At 41.6% G+C, this 20,712-nt stretch overlaps 1 protein-coding gene across 1 annotated transcript in view; it reads left to right on the top strand.

Annotated features, from left to right (window-relative positions):
• TMEM132C (transmembrane protein 132C) overlaps nucleotides 1-20,712 on the top strand; it is a 157,090-nt gene that overhangs the window by 9,885 nt on the left and 126,493 nt on the right. The window contains exon 2 of the mRNA XM_010013827.1: nucleotides 764-1,652. Within this exon, the coding sequence (XP_010012129.1) occupies nucleotides 764-1,652 (889 nt within the window). The remainder of the gene's footprint in view (nucleotides 1-763; nucleotides 1,653-20,712) is intronic.

Below are 20,712 nucleotides of genomic sequence, written 5' to 3'. Positions count from 1 at the left end.
CAGCAGACCATACCGACGTACCAAATGCCTTACGCATGCTGTAACTGAACAGAAGGATTAGAAAGACAGGAGGGAAGTTCCTAAGTGGGTGGAAAGTTTAGAAGGGGGTGGTATAACCAGAAAAAGAGTAGGGAAGGTGAGCACGTGGGTGGTTTAAAAGACACCCTGTTTACTTACAGAATTGCTTTTTGAAGGATGACTTTGATTTGTGGCAAGTCCTTAAGAGAATTGGTGTGTGCAAACTTACACACGTTTGCTTGACGTTTTGTTCAGGAGGTGAGACACTGCATAGGAGTGACAAGTAACCTGTTTATTTCTCATCCAGGTGATAGTCAAGGTATTCAATGAACATTTTCCAGATCTGTTGTGTATTAGCAAAGCACTGCTGCAGCTCAGTTCAGCCATGTAAAATGGCTGTTGGGACAAGCATTGTTTCTGCTATGTGAACCTTCCTCTTCCTACTCACTCTGGGAGTATGAATGATTGATTGTGCTGTAGACAACCCTTTACACATCACCTGTGTGACTAAGCATTTGTCATAGATAAATGCAAAGCAGTATTAGAGCCTGCATTTTTTTGTCTTTTGTGAATGTAATGCAAGAAAAAAAATGTTGGCTATATCTAAACATGCAGCTACGCTGTAAATATTTTTTGCATGGAATAATTCTTGTCCGTAACTTGCTGGGTAGCTCCACTAAAGCTATAGTCCTTTCGAACTTATAAGAAGATTTGATCTAATTCCTATCACCTTTTCTCTTAACAGTGACCGAGTGTCGAGGGGTCTTGAACAATAATCAGAGATTTTCTTCATTACCAACATACCTACCTGTGAGCTATCGGATCTTCAGTGTTGAGACATCTTTCTTTCTCAAAGAAGCCAACCAGGACTTTATGAGAAATTCCAGTTTGCAGTCCAGGGTGGAATCGTTCTTCCCATATAAAGCCAGGAGACCACCTATATTAAATGCCAGCTATGGACCTTTTTCTGTTGAACAAGTTGTGCCCCAGGACCTAATGTTAACTTCCAACTTTTTTGGATCTGCCAACAAGTTTACTTATAACTGGAAACTTCAGGCCTACATAATGAGCAACAAAATTTACCTGAGCAAGCCCAAAGTGCAGGTGCTGTTCTACATCGTGGGCAGGGACTGGGATGACTATAGCACCACGGAGCAGCTGCCCTGCCTGCGGGTGTTCGCCTTCCGAGAGACACGGGAAGTCAGAGGCAGCTGCAGGCTGAAAGGGGACCTGGGGCTGTGTGTGGCAGAGCTGGAGCTCCTGCCAAGCTGGTTTAACCCTCCTGTGGTTGTCACGGGCCGTAAGAAGCCACCGGATCAATTTGATGGGAGCCCTGTGGAGCTTTACTATGCTATTCAACCGGGAGACGAGAAGGGAGAGTGTACCGCTGAGGATATAAGGAAGGGGAATGCTATCCGGCCAGGAAAAGATGGCGTGGATGAAACCATGTCCCACTTACAGAGGATTGGATCTGTCAGCCTCTATCGAGGCCAGGAGACTTCTCGGCTAACGGAACTACGTCTGGATAGTAATGTTGTTGTCTGGTTGCCCTCAAAGCCTGTCAAGCAAGGGGAGGTGGTGAACGTTTACGTGACAGTTGCCAACAATTCTACAGTGGATCAGTTTATACTCAGGTATGGTAGGTTGGTTCTGCATGCTTCTAGTATGGTAGCACACAAAGATGTTGGGGACGTGGTATGAATCTCAACCAACTTGATGGTAAATCCACACTGAAAGTTGCTCCTGGCCACTGAAATACCTTATTTTCCCCCTTGAACACTGCAAAGAGGATTGAAAGCCTCTGTTACTAGGAAGCTTTTAACACATATGCCATTCTATTTGTCAGATGCCCACATTACGCAACGATGTCCAAAACATGGTAATTCACTGCTTTAGTGGGGCCATGTCTGCACGGTGATGGACAGTAAGGCACCAGAAAAGTCCTCTGCTTTACATGGCTTTTAAAATCGGGCTTCGATTGCTCAGGCATGGAGTTCAAACACAGCAAAACTTCAGTTACCTGCTTTTCTTTAAGTGCTCTGGCAGAGGCCTCTCCCACACAGAGTGGTTTTGTTATGAGACCTCTTTAGGGAGGGGTTTAACTATCTACTTGTAGTTACGTGTTGGCAAAGAGAAACACTACTTATACCCTTTAAGGCCTAATGTGTTTGATACTGCTGTTGATTGTAAGGGACTGTTAGAAGTGAGTGCCATTATTTTGGATGGGAGTGGTGAATACAGGACCTGGGAACACAAGCACTGCCTTACTGGGTCAGATCACTTCCCTTTTATTTTCTTCTTTAGCAGTTTCCCTACTGATCAGATGAAAATCCTTTGAGGATGACAAAGACTGGGAAACTTGTTAATCACTGAAATATTTGATGTATCTTTTTCCCTTGTTACCAGGCTTTAAATTCAAGGGAAATTTCCACGGTGATAAGCAACAATTGCTCTTTAAAGGCTCAGAGAATCGGAGTTTCCTGAAAGATTCTGCACATGAAAGTATTTATTTCGAAGGCTTATATGAATTAGATTAATACATAGTTGACAACTACCGAGGAGAATAGCCTTTAGAACAGGAAGTGTCGCTTGGCAGATAAAAGGCTTCTCTTTTAAAAAAGAAGGATTTTAGTCATCCCAGAATCGTTCTGATGTTTGCAGCTTTGGTTAAATTGGCGAGATAATCTCCCAGACACCTGTTTGCTGAGTGAAACCTCCGTTATAGAAGTCTTTTTTTCTGACATTGTTGCTTATCTCTTATTGAAAATCCTTTTTCACAAAGTATTAGAAACAGAATAGTTTTCCACATAACAGGCATAGCTGTGGTGAAAGAAGAAATCCAAAGGCAATGAACTGGGTGTTTGCTGGGTGGATAGGAGAGGGGATCACCCTTTGAAGGTCTGTGTCACGGTCTTTATTTTCCTGAGAAGTGAGCTGAAGATCAACAAGCTTGTTGAAATCTACTGATATACTTCTTTGCTCAGAAATGAGTCCGACACTGCCAAGGCAACAATATAATTTGCATGCTGAGAGGTGCAATAGGTAGAGATACTAATGTAGGACATCAGTAGTAGCCTGTGTGACTTCCTGTTATGGACAAAATGGATTGGCTTTGGTTTGGTTTTGAGAATAAGTGACATTTATTTGAAGTGAATAATCTGACATTTGTCCATAGATTGGTGGTTCTGTGTTATCCCATGCAGAGCTCAGGCCATATTCTCTTGCTGAAACACCCTTTTGGAGTAAAGGTTTGCATTTTTATGTAAAATTACTTGGAACCAAACACAAGAACATGAGGCTGAAGAGACCAAGATCGTTTTTAAAATGGCTTTTGCTTGTTCCTGGTGGGGCTGGGGAAGTAGTCACTGTCTTGAGATGTAGTATAGAGCTGACTCGTGCTGAAAATCAGCACTGTCCGGTGTGCTTCTTCCTCTCCACAGCCAAAGGCAAGAAAATCAACATGAGATATTTCAGAGCAATCTTGAGTTTGAAAACATCATCTTGCAGGTCTGTTAGTCTCTTGTATCTACCAAAGACGCTGATCTGTGCAGTTGTTAAGACATCAGATGGAAGCTTTGCTCAGGGTGTCCAGGCGGGTAATTACACATAGAAGAGAAGGAAATAGTTTTAACTGTTTTCCTAACACGTCAATAGGAAGGGACAGCTGAGCCACACTGCAAAAGTGCTATGGGACCATCCTATGAATCCTGAACTGTGTGGCTCATTCTGTGGGCTGCGAAGGTTTCTTTCATAGTTTTCATGGCTGAGGGCTGGTGAAAGGCTGGCAAAGCCAACTTAAGTTCTGTGATGGAAATCCATTGTCTTCAGTGAAAATTCCTAGCTGAGAAAGAGCATGGAATTTGACTCAGGAATCTATGAAGTGCCTACATTTTACAGGTAAAAAAAAAAAAAAGCCAAGCAAATACAGAAGCCAGGGAGTAGCCAGTGCATATGCTGGGTCTGCCTACGGGCTCCTTTAACCTTCTCTGTGGCCATTGCCTGGTTAGATAGGAGGCTGAATACTCTCATGCTCACGGGTTCCCAGCAGAGCAATCCCTACATCCTATGACATGCATTCACATTTAATCATGCTAAAGTAAAACACACCACACATTGTCCCCAGGCACAGTGGGTTGGTTTATTTTCTACTTCTTGTATATTATTCATTGAAGTATTGCAACATCCAGTGCTGAAGCAAACAGCGTGTGATCATTGCTGGGGTGGGGGAGAGGGAATAATAGCTACAAATTTTCTCTGGCAAAAGGAAAGTAGACTGGTTTAAATGACCTCATACCCACAAATCATTGCAATTGAAACCATGTTCTTAAGTTGGGTCTTAATTCAGAATCCTGTTAGTGTATCTATAAATTTATCAGCCCAAGAACACCAGTAAAGCCAAAGAGAATGACTAATATGACAGGGAGTGAAGCGAATTATGCACGGTAGTACATTAGCGCAGTAGGAGCACTGTCTGAATAAACACAGATCTTCTTTCTTGCAACTAGTCAAGCACAGGGCTATTGTGAAAGCAATTCAAACAATACTAATGGGTTACAGGCTACAGGTCCTGTCCTCCTGTGTCACCTCTGGTAAGTCTTTACAGACATTTTCTGTATGCAAAATAGAAAATGAGAACAGTTGGTCAGCATCACTCTCAGGAGCAGGAAACCTGTTTTCAGACCTGTTCCTGAAAGACTTTGATGGTCAGGGGTTTCAGGTTTGCCATATATTATCAACAGTAATATGAATGAGAAAATCTTGATTAAAGAGCTAAAGAAATAGAGAGGGGAAAGAGAATATTTCACTGCATTCCTACCATGGGGAAGGATTTCTAGGCCTCCAAAAGAGAGATGAATTACACTTACTGCTGACTGCTCAGAAGGGGAAATTACTGATACCTCCTCTAGCAGTTGGGTGAACTATGAACAGACGAAAAGTAGCATCAGTATAGGACAGAAAAGCAAAAAAAAATAACTAGCAGTATTTAAAGATCATTTAGGTGTTCTGTGCACTTCCCAGAGCTGTTATAAATTAACACCACTGGCTTCAGCAGAGCTGCCATGATTGACTGTCGCTGTGTACATGCACTTTTGTAATCTTCTCATTCTTTCGGGTGTATTGTCTGTGAGGATTAGAAAGGAAAATCCTTAGGGCAAGACCCTGTTCTTGAATGCGTTTATGAGCTGCCCTTGCACCCAGCAGGCTACAAATAAGGGAAAAAAATCATAAACTATACTGAAAATAAGCTATTCTTGTGAGGTTGACTTTCAGAAAGTAATATGTAGCTGCATGTGTATGCTGAGGTATTTGAATGTAAGCAGGAAACTGGGCACTCAATTTCTATTTGTAGTACTGGGGAGTTGGGGAGCTGAGTGTACTAGGCAGTTTGAAAAGGTTGGCCTCTGTGCATCACTGTGTTTGTTCTGTAGCTCTGAATACTTTTCCAGCTACTACACTGTTAAAGGATCCTTCCATCTGTTCTCCATGGCGTGACGTGCCACATGTGATCTGGCAGAGCACTGTTCAGCACAGGGCCAAAGCTAAAGGTGTGGGAGTGCTAAGTGTTTTATGTTACTTTGCTGGGCAGCAGCTAATCTCTAGCTCACTCTAGAAGGTGCTGAACCACCAGATAACCCGATTTACAGGAGGTATTGAGCAGGATAAGTAAAGAGAAATGGGATGAAGTTGTTATCTGTCCTGATTAGAGAAAATAGTGAAAGACACTGGTACTTTTTTTTTTTTCCCCCTCAGGCTTCTTATTACAGATTTTGCAGTGCACCTCATTGCGTCTGAAGGGATGTAGGCTGTAAAGGGTGTTACTGAATTACCTTTGTCCTGCAAACTAAGTCAACCCAAGACAGTGGATAATTAGTAGTGATAATAAATCTACAGGTTGAGAAGAGGGATAAAGGATAAATGCAGTGAGGAAAGCTATTAAGCCCATCAGCTGAGGCAGCTTTATATGTGAGTTCCTAATGAGTATTGGCAGCAGTGCTATGTTGTGTAGTGTTGAGAACAGCTAAAAACCAAGAGGAAGATGCATACATGGGGTAGCTCTACAGAATACCCATAGCCAGAAAAAGTACTTATAACATCTGTGTACTGCCTACTTGTAAATCCCAGTATTTTGAAGACTGGATTTTGTTATCTGGCCATAAATAGCCATTTTGGAACAACTGGCCATGAAACAAGGGTATCTCTAGCACTAATTCTGCCTGTTTTGCCTGGAAGACCTATTGGAGCCTCCCTAGGAAGTAAACCACTCAAGAGGAGCAGTCTGTGCTTGGCACTGCCCTCCTCTGTTTTACCTGCTGTATGTAAAAGAAAGAAAAGTAATAATGTTTTCAAGCAATTACAGCTCAATTTTAGGTACTGATATTTTATTTCATCATATAGGTAAGATTAACCTCTAGTACCCTGAAATTTACATGTGCTTAACTGTTGGTTTGTCAGTTTTTAACGCTGCAGCATGGTAGCATCACTGCAAGCACAAGTGATATTGTAATGACTAACTAAAGCTGGAGTTAACCACACTATACAAAACCAAAACTAGAGCTGAGTTCACTCTATGCATTGTGTCAACCCATAATTTGGGACATAATATCCCAAGTACCTATTTTCCAGAGGAAATGGAATGCTGATTTCCAACTGTGAAATGAAGTGTGCACTTTTGTAATGCTACTTCATATTTTAAAACTAATGCAGCTGAGTGAAATGAAGAGAGACAGAACGATTTGGTGGGATGCTCTTCTGGGCATCCATGTGTGGCTCCAGGTGTGAACTGCAACAAAACATTTTTCATTTCCTATGCAGCTTTGCATTACTTAAATATTTAAAAGCGATTTCACTGCACAACAGCATTTCAGTTGAAATGTGAAGGGAGAGGAGTTTGAAGCCCTCACACTTGGTTCTTGTCTCCTTATGGTGCATTTTCAGTTCCAAAGAAGGTCTTGTCTTCAAAAATTCAGACCCACAGTTTTACCTGTTGAATGTTTGTAAAAGATATCACAGGTATTGTCTCTGAAAGCTAGTTTGCCTTTCATATAGGGCCTTAAACCTTCTCTTTAGACATACATATTGTATCCTGAGGCACAGATAAAACTTGAAGTGGCTAATTCTTACTTACACTATATAAAAACAAAGCTTGTATGACAGGCAGTCTGGAGAGCAAAGTGCCGTTTGTTCTCAGCTGAGATACAGTTTCTTCATTCATGTTTCCGTCTTGAATAAACAAAATGTAAACCTGCTGAGGCAGTATTCTGCTCACATTTTTCTTTGTACCTCTTTTCAGTAAAGTCAATTGTTCAGTCAAGACTGGAAAATAAAAGAAATTTGCTTGCATAGGAACCTTTCATTGGGGTTCAGAGGAACTGGAGAAACTCTTCCCCAGGCTTCCAACCCATCAAAGGAGTTTCACAGTTATTTTATGGTATTGGTAGGACCAATAAAGGCCAGAGGTGGTTTGCAAAAGTATTCAGAGCTGTGAATTCTGGCTTGAAGGGGCTTTATGTATTGCATTGATGAAGGGTTTATATATTTCATTGTCTAGTGTTTGCTCTTCTGGAACTTTTAATTCTTTCTGGGTTTTATAACAATTCAGCTACAAGTGTACAGAGGAGCAGGTTAATGGAAGAAAGGTAGCGGTCTAGTCCTTATTGTGCACTAACTAGGAAGTCAAGAGACCCGAATTCTCTTCCTTCTTCTGTTCACTGTGTTCCTTTAGACTGATCGCTTCATTCCTGCCTTCATCTTCTTCCAGGGAAGAGACTGGGCTGTGCTCTCTGTGCACCATTCAAGTATAGCAAGTCTCTGGTTCCCCACAGGGCATCTGTGTCTTACATAATACAAGTGACAGTAAATCGTGCAAAAGTTGTTACACTGTGGGGATTCTGTTTTTTGCAAGGAACAAAGTGTAGTAGCACCTTGCAAGTGCTTCAAGATTAGTCCAAAGTAAAAGCGTGGTTAAAAATTCATAGCAATCATGCTATCATTTCTTATGTTCTGCTTCAGTAAGCAATGGGGAGATAGTCTGTTGATGTACTCCTAATTGTCATTTACTAGTGAATATGACAGACCAACAATAAAAGGGTAACTATTTCCCATATAACTTAAAAAAGCATTTGTGACGTAAAAAATGCTTCCTCAAAGCATTTTGAGAGAATGTGTTAATACCATTTTGAGAGGATGGCATCACACTCCAGTTAATTTAATTTCACTAGCTCTTAGCAAGCACTCTTCATGGACATCACTGTTGTACCAGAACAGCTGGGTCCTCTGAACAAATGACTCATCCTCCAAATGCTAAGCAGGTGAGGGTGTCCTTTAAACAGACACTGAGAAAAGGTGCTTCCCACCAGAACAGGTGAAGATGTGTAGAGCTTGCTGGAGTCTGTGGTAGCAATGAGTCAGGATTGGTAATGTTTTAGAAGGAACTGATTACTAACTTGATATTGAAGCTGCTTATGAGAAGAGGGAACAGGTGCTCTTCCTCTGACCCTCTTTAAAAGCCTTTACAAAATATGGTGCTTGAGAAACCTGAACAATTCTACTGACATCTCTAATGCAATGTAACTCCTTAGTACCGAAAATAGACTATGGTTTTATTGTTAGAAGGCTGAGTCTGTGTTCCTTAGTTTGGAAGTCATTTGCAGATTGACCATGAGTGAATCACTGAAGCACTGCTTTATAATCGTTAAATCAGGAAGGGGCTTCAGACCACAACATGTTCAGGGGCTGAGCATTAAAGTTCTATGGTGCTGATGTCCACAGAGTACTCAGCACTGAGGATGAGAAGTTATAGCCTCCCTTTTGAAAATGTTACCCTTAACACCCCAGTCAGCTGCCTGTAAAGTGTAAATCACATCATGCAGAAGTCTTGCAATTAACCTGTTCAGTGGTGTAATACTTGTAGAAATGTTCTTTTTATCGCAAAGGAGTTGGCCATAAATGGAAGAGAACAAAATCAGTGCATGAGCAGTCAGCCAGGGAATCGCCAGCTCTCGATGCTGCTTCAGCTGCTGCAGCTGAAGGTTTTGGTTAACTTTTGGCCAGTGCATGTGTATATTAGTTTCAGAAACTGACCTTAACAAGGTATCTTGTTAAAATCCCCCCTTCTAAGTAGTTTCCCCTCCCATCGCCTTTAGTCTCTGCAAACTAGTGAAGTCATTCCTGGCTTCTTTTCCAACTATGCTGCAGCACGTGTTGCTAAATGCTCACTGGTGCCTCTGGCTCATCCTTCTGTTCTGAGATCCTGCTCTGAGGTGCAGTTGTCTCCCACTAGCTTCTGCTCTGCCTGACCTTTGCAAAAGCCTGTGCATATGCAAGGCTGCTTAGAGATGAGATAAGGCACCTCTACTTAATTTCTGTTTAGACTATTAGCTGTTTGTGTGACTCAAGTTACCACAGTTAATTAAATCCCTGGTTACTTGCCTAATTAGAAACAATAGTGGCTCGTTAAAAGATCATACCATGTACACCCCAGTCCTCCCAAACCAGCAGCAGGGAGGGAAACTTCATACTACTGGGAGTAGATTTTAGTTGAACCAAGATAGATGTTTTCTGGCTATCTGAAAAAGGCTGTGATCTGATGCATTAGGGAATCTCCTGGGAATTCTCAGTGTGATTAGCTGACAAGCTGTTGGGTTCCAAGGCCAGTGTAAGCAAGAAAGTGTGTGAGCCTGTAGGTCTGAATGGAAATTAGGATCCCTGAGAAAATTGTATGAAAAGGCTTTAAAAAAGCTGTTAAAGCTGTAAAAGCAGGAGCGACTTGCTGGAATGATGCTGGGAGGGGCAACAGAAAGTCATAGGTGGAGTGGAAGTATGGGGAGTAATCCAAGAGTAGGTACCTGACCAAGGAGAGCTGTAAAATCGGTTTTATCTGTATTGTTTTATTGGTACTCGAGTGGCTCATTAAGATAGAAACTGTTGGATTGACTGAAGTTTCTGTTTGGGCAGACTACAGCTCCTGACAGCACGTACACAAAGAGCTTAAGTTGTTTATACGTTCTTATGGCAGTTCACAGTTGAAACGTCCACAGAAGGCATGGGGATGGTGGGAAGTGCTGCTTTGCACTTGAGAGAATTTCTACACGATGCTGAGCTTTCCTCAAAGGTACAGGGTGTTTGTCTCCAATTTTTGTCAGGAGCTGTTACCTTCAGCACCTCATTGGGGTGCTCTGTATTTCCTTGAAATCCCACCCTGCAGTGTATGTGCTGCCTGTTTAGAGAGACGTGTCTGCTGCTGTGTGTGGTATCCTCTTGAAAAGAAAGTTGCATTTCTATAGAGTTTCAGTGCACAGAAAAGCTGTTTAATTCATAGTTTAGATAAGACTGGGTTAAAAAGGAATTCAGCATCTTTTATGTTTGTTTGTCTGGTTCCTGGTGTTTTACAAAATGTCTCTATTAGCAAAGCTGCCAGGGGGTTAATTTGCACTAACAGCCTAATCATCTCCAACAACATCATTTTAGGTTTTCATATTGCTGCTTAGATCAGCAAGACTGGAGAAAAGGCTTGAGAAATAGTGTGTTTCAGAGGAAAAAAGAAGGAGAAAGACAAATGGGGGGAAGCATTTCAGGCACAGCCCTCTGCATTCTCAGCTGTCAGGCTGCTTAAAAAGATTTGCTTTTTCTTACAAGCTCTGGCTCTAAGATGTAAGCCTTGATTTCCAAAGTGCTGTGAGACTGAGCTCTTTGTACAAGAGACAGGCTCATTAAAGGGAATATGTGGTACACACACCAAAGTCTAGAGCTCGAATCCTCAACCTCCCTGGCTAGTCATTAAACAGAACACATAAATAGTTATGGATTATGAATCACAACTTGGTTCTGTGGATGAGAATGCCTGACATACTAGACCATAATGTCATACTTAGTCTTTCCCTCCCCTCCCATGAGTGCTGGGGACCACAGTTCAGCCCTTCAGGTGATTATTAAGGCACAAATATTGTTGCTGACCAGGTTAAGGGGGTTTCTTATTTGCCACATTGGATATTTTTGGAACCTATTTTGAGGAAATTATTTTTTCCTATGGATTGCATGGCTGCTTAGGGAGGAGGCTGAGCTTATAAAAATATGAGGTGCTGTGATGCTAATTGCTGGAGTCACTGAGTCACTCGGTGTGCCTGGGCTCAGCAGGTTGTTGAAATACCACCAGTAGCAACAAAAATATTTTTCTGCTTGAGGTTATGTCTAGCTTAGAGAAAGCCCTGATTGCACAGAAGAGAGTTCTTCCTACGGAAAGGAAGCACCAGCCCACAGTAAGAGCCTGTCATTTAGGAACATACCCAGTCTTAGTCCTGTTGAAAGTAGTGAGAATATTCACAGGCTTTAGGCTGCTTTTTATCCCTCTGGATTAGAGACATTCATGAGAGGCCACATTAGCACCAGCTTCTGCTTTTTGCTTCCATAGCAGCCTGATTACAGTTTTCCACTAGAAGCGAATGACCAAACTTCTTTTTTTTGCATGTACTTAGCTGCTGTTGGTGTATGATGGTGAGTGGACAGTGTACACTTACATGTAGTGTAATGTCATTTTCTGAGGCAGCAGATGATCGAAGGTTGGTGTTAAAGTTTGAATTCATTTGTCTACTCAGTACGTGGCGAAGAGAACAGAGCTGGTCTGAACAGAGAGGCTCAGGGCAAAGAGAAGAACAGAGAGCAGTTGGTGTTACACAAGTCAGCTCTAGTGTCAGGAGGGTCACACAGCTTTGCAGGTAACATCATGGCAGCATTCAAGTATTGTGACTTGGGTTCTTGACACTGGGCTTTGATTTACTGGTGGGTGCTGCTCTGCTCATGATGACGCGTTGAAAGTGGCGATTCCAGAGAGTCACTGAGGGGAGTAGCAGCAACCCTGTGGCTTAGGTCCACTAGGGTCTGAGCTGGGTGACATTGAGCTTCAAAGCAATTCCCTAGCAACTTCCATGCAGAAGCATTAGTATCTCAAATGAAGCTGTTCAAAGCCCTAGCAAGGATATTGCAAGTGGCAATCTGGCATGAAGGTGATGTGTAATCTCCATTTTCTAAGACTCTAGGGTACTGCTTAAGAATTTTTCTCTTATCTGCCTGAGACAATGCTATTGTAATTAACACTGGGCACAAATACTGACATTGAGTGAAGATTTTATCTGCTGCTTACAGATAGTGACAACTGGTTGATTTTAATATTTTTGAAACCTCTTTAAAGAAATCCTGAATAGTTGCTCAGAAATTAATGTGCCTCACCTCTCCATGTTACTAAAGTATGGCTGTGCTGTCATCTATACTTTGCATTCTTTGATCTCCATAGCATCTCAGGTGATGGGTGCTTTGTCCATTGCTATGGTAACAGTTGGTTTGATTTCTTACTCAAAGTAAACATTGACACAAACCCCACTGTAACGTTTTGTTTTATTCATCGTGTACGCCTAATGGATGCCAAAGCTGTGCAAATATGTCATGACTGTAGTGGATAGAGAGCAGTAAACTTGAAAGTCTAGTGCCCTGCTATATAACTGGCTTTACTTTTCAACACACGCATAATTTCATGTCAGCTGCTTCAACTCTGTTTCTACTCCCACCCATGTTTAATTAGATTTCAGATACTTCAGGGTGGAAACAGTCCCTGACTGTGTGTTGGTGAGTGCTTAAGGAAAACGAGATCTAATAGCAAATGAGGCATGCTAACTTTGGGTTTGCTCTTACACAGCTTCATTTTGAAGTTGAATTGATCCCGTGAACTTTTGGCAGTTGTTCAAAATCCCCATCCTTTTTCTGAACGCAAATAGTGGGAGTAGCAGTACTTTTCCTGTGTTAGTACTTCTATTTCGTTGCCTTAAACCCCTCAAATGTCTTATGAAAAGCAGTATGAACCTGTGGCACCCCTCCACAAGGCTCTGCTACTGGGTTCCTTTCAGACTGTGGATCCTCAAAACCTGTGTGGAGTGATGCAGATGCAAAAGGAAGTTAACAGTTCCTCCCTTGCAGTACAGAGGTGATTTGCTTTGAGTTCCCACACCCAGCAGCCCCTGTGCCACCCCACTGGGGACAGCTCTGCAGTCTAGCTCTTGAACAGAAAAATGCTGTTAGAAGGTCCATCTGCAAGTGTGTTCTAGGGTTCTCCCTCCTCCCTGTCCCAGTTATCTTATAAATGTAGCAATTATCTTTTTGGTTTAGAGTTTAAAAATAAAACCATAATTTTTATCTACAAGAAGAGGCTTACATCGTCCATATTATATTCTGTACACTTTTGGAGTGACTCAGATGGGTCCTCATTAAACATCTTTACAGCCCTCTTAGGTTCATATCTCTTAACTATTAAAGGGATTTCGCATGAGGGAATAACTCTGTACCACCTTGCACCAAAATCAAGCACAAATTAGTCTGATAGACCATTCTGTTGCGAATGATGACGTTAAAAATGCTATGGATAAAGTGTTTGCAGGATGGAAGCTGTAAGCCCTGGTTCTCCAAAAGGAGTGTTCAGGCACTTACCTATATGTGCTGTAGCCAAAGTTAAACATGTGCAGTAACCTTTAAAATCAAGGTCAGGCTTTATGAAATGCTATTTAATCCTGCAGACGGAAGTGTGTTTTGTACTGTAATGAATATGGTTGAAAGAGTCTAATTGCTTACCTGTTTGATATGAATTAGATGCTTTCCTAGTTATGCAGTTATTTAATGTGAATCACATGGTTATCTGCATTTTAAATAATACTCATTATTCTGGTTTAGAGATAGTACTGCTTTCTTCCTTGTTAGTAAAACTAATGACAGAAGGTGTCATTTTGGGGAATGCCTTGCCCAATGTTGTACAGTACATATATTAGGTAAGAGGACTCAATAGAGTCACAACAACTCTCTTGTTCTCATAGTGCTAAATAAGAGTGAGTCATGGCTCGGTCTCGGCTGGATGTAAGAGCGATTCCTGGGAATGGGAAATGGTCAAGAACTTCTTGTTCTGGGAAGCTCTGATTGTTCAGAAAGGCAATGATTGTCCTGTTGTGTTGCATAATTATATCCGCCTCCACATCTCCCACATTTCTATTATGTCTTTTTATTTAAGTCCTAGCTATTCAAGGAGGAAATTTAACAGATTCATGGCAAAAGCAAGTGAACATCCGTGTGTCCTTCTCTGCTCAAGAAAAGTCTCAATGGATATGAATGTTACTTTGATAATTGTTTAAATGGTGCTTAAGGGGCTGTCTGGGCTACTTATGTTTGCTCTATGACTTCCCTTTTCACCAAATACTCAACTGGATCAGAGTCGGAAATATAAAAGATGGGGAAAATGCAAGAGAGTTGTAGTAATCGAGTCTTTACAAACGTAAGAAAATTAGTTGTACTAAAAATGACAGTTGCTGCTCTGAAATATGAATGTACCCAAGTGTTTGTCCAACGGATAACTGTTTTTACCTTTTATTTCTCTATAAATATAAAAAAGAAAGAAAAATTAGAAACACAAGCAGAGTTCAACTCAGTCTGAGCATATTTTTATGATTTGGGGGGCAGGGAGGGCAAAGGCAAACTCTCTGTTCAGTTTTAGAGCTTCATCATTCAGAGTAGAAAAGAGCCCTGTGTGGGAATTCATTCCAGGTTGGTATTTTGGAGAAAGTTGGAATCTGGATTCCTTTTGGCAAAGAATTATTAGATCTGGCTGTTTATGCTTCTTTCATCTTTCTAGTATGTTATCTAAGGCTTAAAACGTGTGTGTGTGAAGGCTGTCTCTGCACTGCTGCCCCAGCAAGGAGTGTGTGCTGCTGCCTTCTGACCGCTCAAACCTGGCAAACGGCTTCACTGACCATGTGTGTGTGCTTGAGACAGACTTACAAGTCCCTGAGCAACATTTGCTGGGACCCCTGCCCTGCTGTGTAGTGTATTTGGAACAGATTTTCTTATAGACACAAGTATGATGTCATTGCAGTGTAACTGTCAGATGTGGATGTGTGGAGCAGAGATTGGGAAACGGCAGCTGTAAAATGTATGCTTTTTTCCACACTCTAGGGACAGGATGATGCTTTCCAGCTTTTCCTAAGTCGAACCTTAATTCCTGTGTTTGAATTCTAGTTAGAGTTACTCTGATAGGAGTAAACTTATGTAAGTGTTGGTTGCACTAGAACTTGAGATTCACATTGCATGGATGACCAGCCGTGTGGCTAGGTCTGTCTTTTTCTTTCCCTTTAAGCAACTTATTCATTTTTCTGCTTTATCTATACCTTCCACTCCTTACTTTCTCACTGGATAGAGATATATGGAGATTGGAGCTGTAATTTCTCTTGTCTGATTAAACACAATGCGAGACTTGCATTTGATATGATACTGCTTGGGCTGTCTTACACAGGAGTAATAATACCTTACAAGTATGTGATGAGGGGACAAAATGTTATTACAGTTTCAGTGTTTGTATATTAAATTTCCATGTGGTCAGACTTGAAAATAATAATAGTGAGCATGACTGACTTCTCAAATAATAATCTTTGAGACAAGTTCTCTCCTATCCTTGGTTGTTAATGAAGTGTGTTACATGCTTACGTAAATATGCATGTAAAAGTATACTCCCTTGGTGCAAGTGGTAACCCTAATGGTAAAGCAGTAGGTCATGGAGTAAGATGCAATCCCCAGCGCCACTAGATGAGACTGCAGTTTTTGTCACTCCCTTGATCCTTTCATGTCTCACATCCATCAGCATTCTGGGACTGTAAACTGAACTCACAACGGATCTGGTGATCCTTTTGAGAGAGGGGTTGTGACTCTTGCATGCAAGTATACGAAGACTTAAGAGGAAAAAAACCCAATGTGCTAGGTGTCATTTTTTTCTCTCCTATTGTTGCACCAGGTTTAGTTGCAAATGCAGTCCTTGACCTACCCAAATAGGACGACTGGTTGAGGCCTCCACAGACAGCTGCTAGGCTGCCCCGAGAAAGCACAATTTACAACGCTGTTCCCTGCACCAGGGAGTTGAGGGTCTGCGGGCAGCACCTTCTAGACTGCTCTGCAGCAGTGCCAGAGGCCACGCAGCTGTTGTAGCCAAAGGGCCTCCAGAAGCTCCTGCTTTGGGTCACCTCGGCCACCACCGCCATCAGGAGCAGCAGCTGCAGAGCAGCAGCTCCTCAACCTTTGCACTCCTGTGATGTAAATATGTGACACATGACCAATGCCAGTGGGCTTTGCACCAGTTAGGAGCTACTGCCCAGCGCTGTTGGTTTTGCATCCTAAGAGGTTGCTTCTGGTGGCAGGGGATTTTATTTCCCTCTGAGCACAGCCACAGCAAAGTTTGATTTGTACTTTTCTTTAGGTGCGTGCTTTAGCGCACAAAATCCAGTGCATCCTTTTGTGGAGCCAAGTGGACTGTTGTTTTCTTGTTTGATTTGCTTAATCTGGAGCTGTGCCAAACACATGAATATTCATGACAGTGTTAAACAAGTTTTTTATTGAAAACAAAAAATGGATCTGAAGTCTTTCATTTGTCATTCTCAACTCAGCTAGTGAAAGCCCTGTGAGCAGGCACATTTATCAGTGAGGTTTTCCTGGGGGTTTCTGCTTTTGTTTGCCTATTGAATGAAAATTTAGCCAGAGTATATGACTGGCCAGACAGCCTTATGTTAAGATATTTCTGTATACAGTATAAATACAAGAGATATGAAATACATTAAATTATACAATTTTATATATTTAATTATAGCTTAAGTATAAAATACTTGAACAAGTGTTGAGGCTCAAATAAGAATACACAAGTAGAGGATAGATCTAGCAGAGATAACAAGAGCTAATGTTCTCTTTTCCAGGGCCAGTGTTCATATTTGAATCCTATCTCTTGGTAGTCTAGGCTGTCCTGTGTGCAGAGGGCATTATCATCATTCCCAAGGAACACTCTTCCTTGAGTTTACAGTGTGAATAGATGGGAAGGCAAGTGTTCTGTCCCTCTGATAACTTTTGTGGTCCTCCTGTGGACCCTCTCCAACAGGTCCGTGTCTTTCCTGTGCTGAGGGCTCCAGCACTGGACGCAGTACTCCAGGTGGGGTCTCAGGAAAGCAGAGTAGAGGGGCAGAATCGCCTCCCTCAACCTGCTGGTCACACTTCTTTTGATGCAGCCCAGGATACAGTTGGCCTTCTGGGAAACCATGGAATTCCCAGGTGTGAGCTGGCAGAACTCTAAACAGATGAATGAAGTGTTGGGGATGGAGAAGAAAAATTGTGTTTCATTAAATGCAATCAACTTGGTTCTTTATAAAAATCACTTTCGCCACATGCCCTGTGTTAGTCCTTTTGCAGTCAGTGATAAATTCTTACTGGAGAATGTTGGTAGGAATTATTTCAGGCTAATGACCTCACCCATTTCCAACCCAGGATTTTTTTGGGGTGTTGTGATACTACCCTAAATTTCAGCTACTGATGCATGTAAATGCTATGTAAAGGTTGCAGTTAATGACACAGATATCAGATTGATCCAAAATCTGATCCTCTGGCAATTTCAATTCGTGTCAAAGCTTCCATTGACATGATCAGGTTGACAACTGAGTACTTGTGCTAAGGACTAGCAGCCTGTAACACCACACTCCAACTCCCGACTATCACACTTTTACTCTTTCAGCAATTAGTCGTACTGTTAAAAGCAGATAATTAAAACAAGACATGTCCAGAAGGAGAAGTAATTTCCAAAGTGCTAGACTTCCTACGGAGTTGTTCATACAAGAGTGCTTACGAGGGCAGAAGTACAGTGAGGCCGAAAAGAGACAACAGAGATCTGATAGAGAAGTAAGGTAGCAAAAGCACCACCATAAGGTTTTTGTTAATTGGATATTGGTAGAGATCCATAAATAGAGATCCAGAAAATACATGGAATAAGTGATTACAGTTCTGGTGTGCATTGGAAGAGAGCCTTTAGCTCCCTGTGGTGGGTGGGCCTTAGAGCGAAGCCTAAATTTGTTGTTGTTCACAAGCAATGGGTAAAAGCCCTTTTGCAGTTGTGATTTCCTACTCTGGGATTCGGAGGTCTTGCGTTCAGTCCTGGTGGACAGTCCAGTGTGGGGCTTTGGCAGCCTGTTGCCCAATGTGTTCATTTGAGTGGGTTCATTTCTGAACCAACAAGAACGAGACAAGATTTTCTTTTTCAGGTATCTGAAAAAATTCTCATCCTAGCTAAAGTCAGAGCTAATTCCATGAAACAAGCTTGGGAGAAAGAGGGGGGAAATGCATTGATTAGTGTGCAAGAAGGGAGAAGAGAAAAGTACAAAGGATCATAGAAAATCCAGAAGTGAATCCTATTTCCCTCTACACTGAGTTATATGCCACTAAGATTTTTCTCCTTCTCAGTTGCTGTTATGGCAGTGATGCAGCTAAAGTTTGCATGCAGAGTTATAAAAAAGAAAGAGCTTGGGGGCATCCTGTCTGGAGCTGATGTGTGTGAGGAGTGAAGATGATTTTCAGGCTCTGGCTTCAGAAACCAGGGAGGCCCTCATAGTAGAATTGTGGGAAAGTATTGCTGTAACAACAAAGTATTTGCTCTTAAAGAGGGAAAAGTATGTAGCACCATCAAAGAAGGACAAGGATTCAAAGGGAAACATATGTCTAAAACATACGGGTCAAGTTTATTTGAAAGGAAAATTTGTTTGCTTTTGATTCTTTATAGCATTTCCCGTGGAGACTAGCAAATATAGCTGCCACATTTTTGGCAAAGGGGTTCTTTCTTATTCTAAACCTGAGACACTTAGATATACATACTTACATAAATATGGTCTCTATTAGTTTCAGCTGTGTGACTTCTAATTCTTGCCTTTTGTAGTTATGTTATTTTCTCCTATTGGCTTTATTTTAAGCTTAAAATGAGATTGTTAATTAAAAAAATGTTATTGCTTTTTTAGAGAAAGAAGGGCAAGGCAATTGGAAGACATTTTCTTCAGTGGTTCTGTTAAATGTAGGAGCAGGGCCACTGGTGACAGGCTATACTATAAAAACTTTCTGTAGGGCGCAGGGGGCCTGAAGCCACCTGAGGTTTGTAGTTATTGAAAGTCATTATTAAAACTGGTTGGCTATTACAGGTAACATTTGGGTAGCAATAACTTAGGATACCTTTCTGACTGTGCTTTCCAAAAAATATCCATTAGCAGAGTTGAAATTTGAAGGTGGGATAGGATGAAATCAGACCCTTGGCACTGAACTATTCTTGTTCTGGTGCCTTCTGTGGGCTGGAATAAAGCTCAGGTTTTTATTCAAATAGTAATGCTGAACACCCACCACTCTCTTTGATTCAGTTCACTTTGTTTATTTTTAAATAAACATATGACACACTCCTCTCTCACACAGGCAAAGAGCTCTCATTGATATCAGTGGGAGCTTCACTGCCTTCAGGAGGAGAAAGCCGGGATCAATAGAGGAATGCCTGAGAGCTGGCCAGGCTTCTATTCCACTCTTGCTAAGCGTATGGTAGTTGGAAAAGCAAACAATCCACTGAGACCTAATCAAGTTAAGTGCATTTAAAACACTGATTGTGACTGTCATCAGGGGATTACAGTCAACAGAATTGATACAAACCTTTGATAGCTGTGGTGTAAAAAGATGGGCAAGGTTATGGCTAGAATAATAGGCTCTAGACTGCAATGGAATGGTTTCGGTCTCCTTGTCTGTAATATTCTTATCTTGCTGCTTACTAAAATAAATGTATATACTTGTATGCAAATATATATATATTTTTAGAAGTCCACCAAAAATGGACTCTTAATGTAAGTACACAAAAGGCTGATAAATGTTCCTCAGACATCACTTTTTGATCCCCCTATCAACATGCTGTCTAGTGCTTGGAACTGGATTTAGGCAAAGAATAGGGTTTATGGGTCAAATCATTTGCCTTCATCTCCATGCAGATGCTGCTCTTGCCTTTGTGTGTATGTTGCAATACCTTAATGGCTGAAACAGGAGATAGTAGTGACAAACACAGGGAGAATTGCCAAGATTGTCTTGGCATTGTTTTCTTTCTCTGGCCCAAAATAAGGGAGGGAGAGAAAGAGCAGAGGCTTTGGCTATTTGCCAGTTTGCTTAGTGATTTGCAGACAGCAGACAGACCTGCCTGTGAAGATGGATGGTTGTGAGCACTTATTAGTATGTAGTGCCAGTGACAGATCTCAAGACGGCGACTGCCTGTCTTGTTGAGAACATTGGTTACCCACCTTTGGTAATGAAGTGACTGAATCTCACTGTTCTGACTTTTGACAGTGCCTTGTTGTAAGCAGATACTAAATGACTCCTAATCAAGTTAAACAAGGTATGCATCCACCGTGGGGCTCCCGGTGCATTGTAGGGCCTAAAATCTAAGTTTGTCTGTGTTATTTTTACAGGACTATGTCCATGATTTTGGGTGACTGATAAGGGCTGAAAGATGCAGTAGTCTGCCACGGAGGCAATGTCTGTGTGCAGATCTCATGTAAAATGGAGCTTGGTCTTTACTGAACTCAGAGAGTGCTGGACTTTGGTTTTACAGATCTTGACATCTCCTGAGCTCTCAGGGTCCAAAATGGCACAACTATTATCTGTATCTGAGAATTTTATCACCTTGAGTGATGGAAATCAGGTTTCTTCCCTAAGAGTGAATTCACTTTGAGGGTTCCTTAGAGTTGAGTCTCATCTTTGTTCAGTTTTGTTCAGATACGTGCATCTCGGTGTCCTAACAGTCATAACAAGTTCATTTTGTCAGTATTGGTTTTCAGCCTTTCAGCTAAAGACAGA

Source organism: Nestor notabilis, unplaced genomic scaffold, assembly GCF_000696875.1.
Source record: "Nestor notabilis isolate BGI_N333 unplaced genomic scaffold, ASM69687v1 scaffold10314, whole genome shotgun sequence".
Lineage (NCBI taxonomy): Eukaryota > Metazoa > Chordata > Aves > Psittaciformes > Psittacidae > Nestor > Nestor notabilis.
This window is presented reverse-complemented; position numbering and strand designations above follow the sequence as displayed.